General features: G+C 35.3%; 1 protein-coding gene across 1 annotated transcript; it reads right to left on the reverse strand.

Annotated features, from left to right (window-relative positions):
- Positions 1 to 1,768: 1,768 nt before the first annotated feature.
- On the reverse strand, positions 1,769 to 2,800 carry LOC118741674 (ATP-binding cassette sub-family A member 3-like; the record flags this gene model as incomplete). The annotated part of the gene is given in 2 exon segments (XM_036473647.1): positions 1,769 to 2,003; positions 2,084 to 2,800. Coding segments are annotated over 2 exon segments (901 nt in total), but the record flags the coding sequence as incomplete, so codon positions are not given.
- Between the last annotated feature and the right edge of the window lie 303 nt (positions 2,801 to 3,103).

Raw genomic sequence — 3,103 nt, forward strand, 5'->3', positions numbered from 1 at the left:
AACAGTGGATCACAAAGTGTGCGACTGTTCAGCGCTGGCAAATTTGCATCTGAACTGCTTTGGGGAAGCGTTCCTCATTAACCTCGAGTAAGCAACAAAAGGAGGGTTCCACAAGATCGTAGAATTCGCTAATAAGATTTCTTGGATTCTTGATATAATGCTTGCCTATCCATCATGAAGGGTCGTTTTTATCTGGTAACACTATGGACAAAAAGAATAGTAGATTGTTTTATTCGACTTCATACCATTTTTAATAGAGCATGTTATTCCATTTTAACCCTTCGATGGTCACTTGGTATATAGTTACACCAATAGTCACCTGGTCTACGATCGTAGACCATTTTTGTTTTGAAACAGGACAAATAATTATGAGAATATAAATGATAATACAGCATCAAATACATTTTTGGATCTTTTAAATCGCATGGGTTAGATTTTAAGACAAAATATTTTTAGATTTAAAAAAGGACCCAAGGAAACAAACTGCATCCAGTTTTTGGTGTTTTTGAGAACAGGCATACAATTAATTGAATAAATATATTTATTTATTGAAAGCAATGAACAAACTATTTTTCATCGTAACAAAGCATTTAAACATTTGCCTTAAAAAACCGAAAGCAAAATTCCACATAAAAATAAATTAATTGGAGGCCTCTGAAGTTAGGAAAATTTTACTCACACAAAATGTGCAGGCATTCTTCATTTTTGACAGTAAATCTCTCACAACTTATACATGCCCTTCTGGAATATTTATTCTTACTTCGAGGGCAGATATGAAAACGGCCGACATAATTTGCTGTGGCTGGAGAAAACATAGCAGCGCTCTTTTCGAATGGGCAGTTCGTCCAACCGTCTCAAAAACACTGTAAAATTCTTGGGCGTCTCCGCTTACCTTTGCTTTAGTTCTGACATAGTTTTTTCTAAACAGTATTGTTTTAACTTCATGAGTGTGAAAAATTAGTGAATATTACTTACCTTTACCAATCAAAATAATGAATTTAAAATATAATGTTTAAGCAAAAAACTAAAACGCCATTGGTCACGTGGTCTACTACAATCGCTCCCCCTCAGCGCACCTAACTCACTGATTATGTGAGCATACGTATTAGCAACAGCTATTGAAAAGCGCAACTAGCTTAAGAAAGAAAATTAAAAGATAACACTATTTTAAAAGAAGTGCTCGACGATCGTAGACCACGTGACCATTGTAGGGTTAAGCAGGCAAATTGAAGGTCACTATTAATGTAGCACACTATTTCTTTCTTTCGTTTTAAAATTTTAATGGCAAGTCAGTAGACCACGTCGGCAGATGAGTTACCAAAATAATCCGTCACAAAATGATATATGTTATTAAAAAAAAATTCATTCAGATCAATAATTGATATGCAAATTCAACTTACCTGAACGAGGAACCAACAGACAAATTGCGAATGACAGCAACCGCGTGGTCGACAAGCCGTTTTGCGACTGGTGTAGCAGACTGCCGATAGACTGCGACGCGGAACGAAATGCAAAAATATTCATTCTCAAATATTTCTCAAACCGTTCTTAAGTTTATAAGCCACCTTTGAGAAAAATTTGAGAAAATGTTTACTTTAAAATGATAAAAAATGCTGAAAATCAAATTGAGAGATAACATTTTCTGAAACTTCTGAACATTTCTTTCCAGTGTTTGTTGGGATATAACATTTATTGAAGTAAAACAAAAAAAAAACACAATTGATTCAACTCAAATGCAAATACAGATTAATTTTAGTTAATAGTTAGCACATAGAAATATTGTATATGAAAATTCTAACGAAAAAATAAATACGAATAATTATGTCATAATAGATCTCTTTGCTCTTTCGGTTATTAGTCCGAATACGTAATTCATGTTGATTGATGCAATAGACACACTCTCAATATTCAACTGGAAAGAGTTCAAGCGTATGATTTTAAAAAGAGTTGCCAGTGTAGTGCTATAGTGTGGTATAAAGAATTGCATTAATGTGCCCTCTTCCCTGAAATAAATTGTTATTATAATCTTGCACATACATACATACACACAGACACCGCATTGTAATCTCAAGCACTGACTTACACCAAAATGGAACTAGGAAAATTCTTTTCCATAAAGGAAGTTAAACGAAAATAAACTTTAGATGATAAGCCTTGCGGAGTTTGTACAACTTTTCTCATGCGCATCGTAACAAAATAACCATGGGCTATAGCCGACGCTATTTGACTCGGTTTGCCAATATGCAAAATCTGTCCATGCTGCATGACAACTATTTTTGTGCAGAGAATTTCAGTAAAACAATTTACAACAGACGTCATCGTAACAGCTGTACCCTGCTTGCACAGCTCATTCAACAATCGATAGAGTTGCCGCCTGCCATGTGGATCCAAGCACCAGCTATAACTGCCGATGCACAAAAAGGCGGGCTTCATTAAAATCGCAATTGAGTTTGAAATCCGTTCTCGTATACCCATACTGCAATGATCCAAACGCACATTATAGTGTGAATAGAAACCAAAATGTTCGGATAAATTTTCACAAATATCATCGATTTCCTTGTACGGATATGCATACAAAATACAGAACATTTTCAAAATTTGATAGCATGTCATTTCTGGCATAACACAATTGATGGTTGGAACATAGCCGATATGTGCTAGTGCCTTTCGGCGTTCATCGACCAACGAAACAGTGTTGACATAACCACGTCCAAAACTTGGACGTTGCTCGCCAGCAAGAAGATTTAGTAGAGCATCTGTACATTTGCAATTAGTGCCGATAATGCCAAATGTTTCACCACTGAAAATAAAGTAAAATATTAGTATTGTGCAATTAGGTTTTAAGGCGTAACTTTTAAGTATATAAATGGAGTTCTTATCTGTGGTATTTTGATTAAACAACTTAAGTGTGGTGTCTGCGAAACTCAAAAGTTGACTACTTCGGATATGTTGGTTAAACTTTCGAATAATTTTGAATGCAAGAAATTTCGTCTTATTTTGCAAAGTGAGGAGCATTCGCATAGCAGGTGCCATAAGGTTTCCAAGATTTCCGGCTGTTCTTCATTTTTTGAGCTTCTGCATAACGTCGTTGTGGCGAACCTCT

This window comes from Rhagoletis pomonella, unplaced genomic scaffold (genome assembly GCF_013731165.1).
Source record: "Rhagoletis pomonella isolate Grant_MI unplaced genomic scaffold, Rhpom_1.0 Rhpom_scaffold_00006, whole genome shotgun sequence".
Lineage (NCBI taxonomy): Eukaryota > Metazoa > Arthropoda > Insecta > Diptera > Tephritidae > Rhagoletis > Rhagoletis pomonella.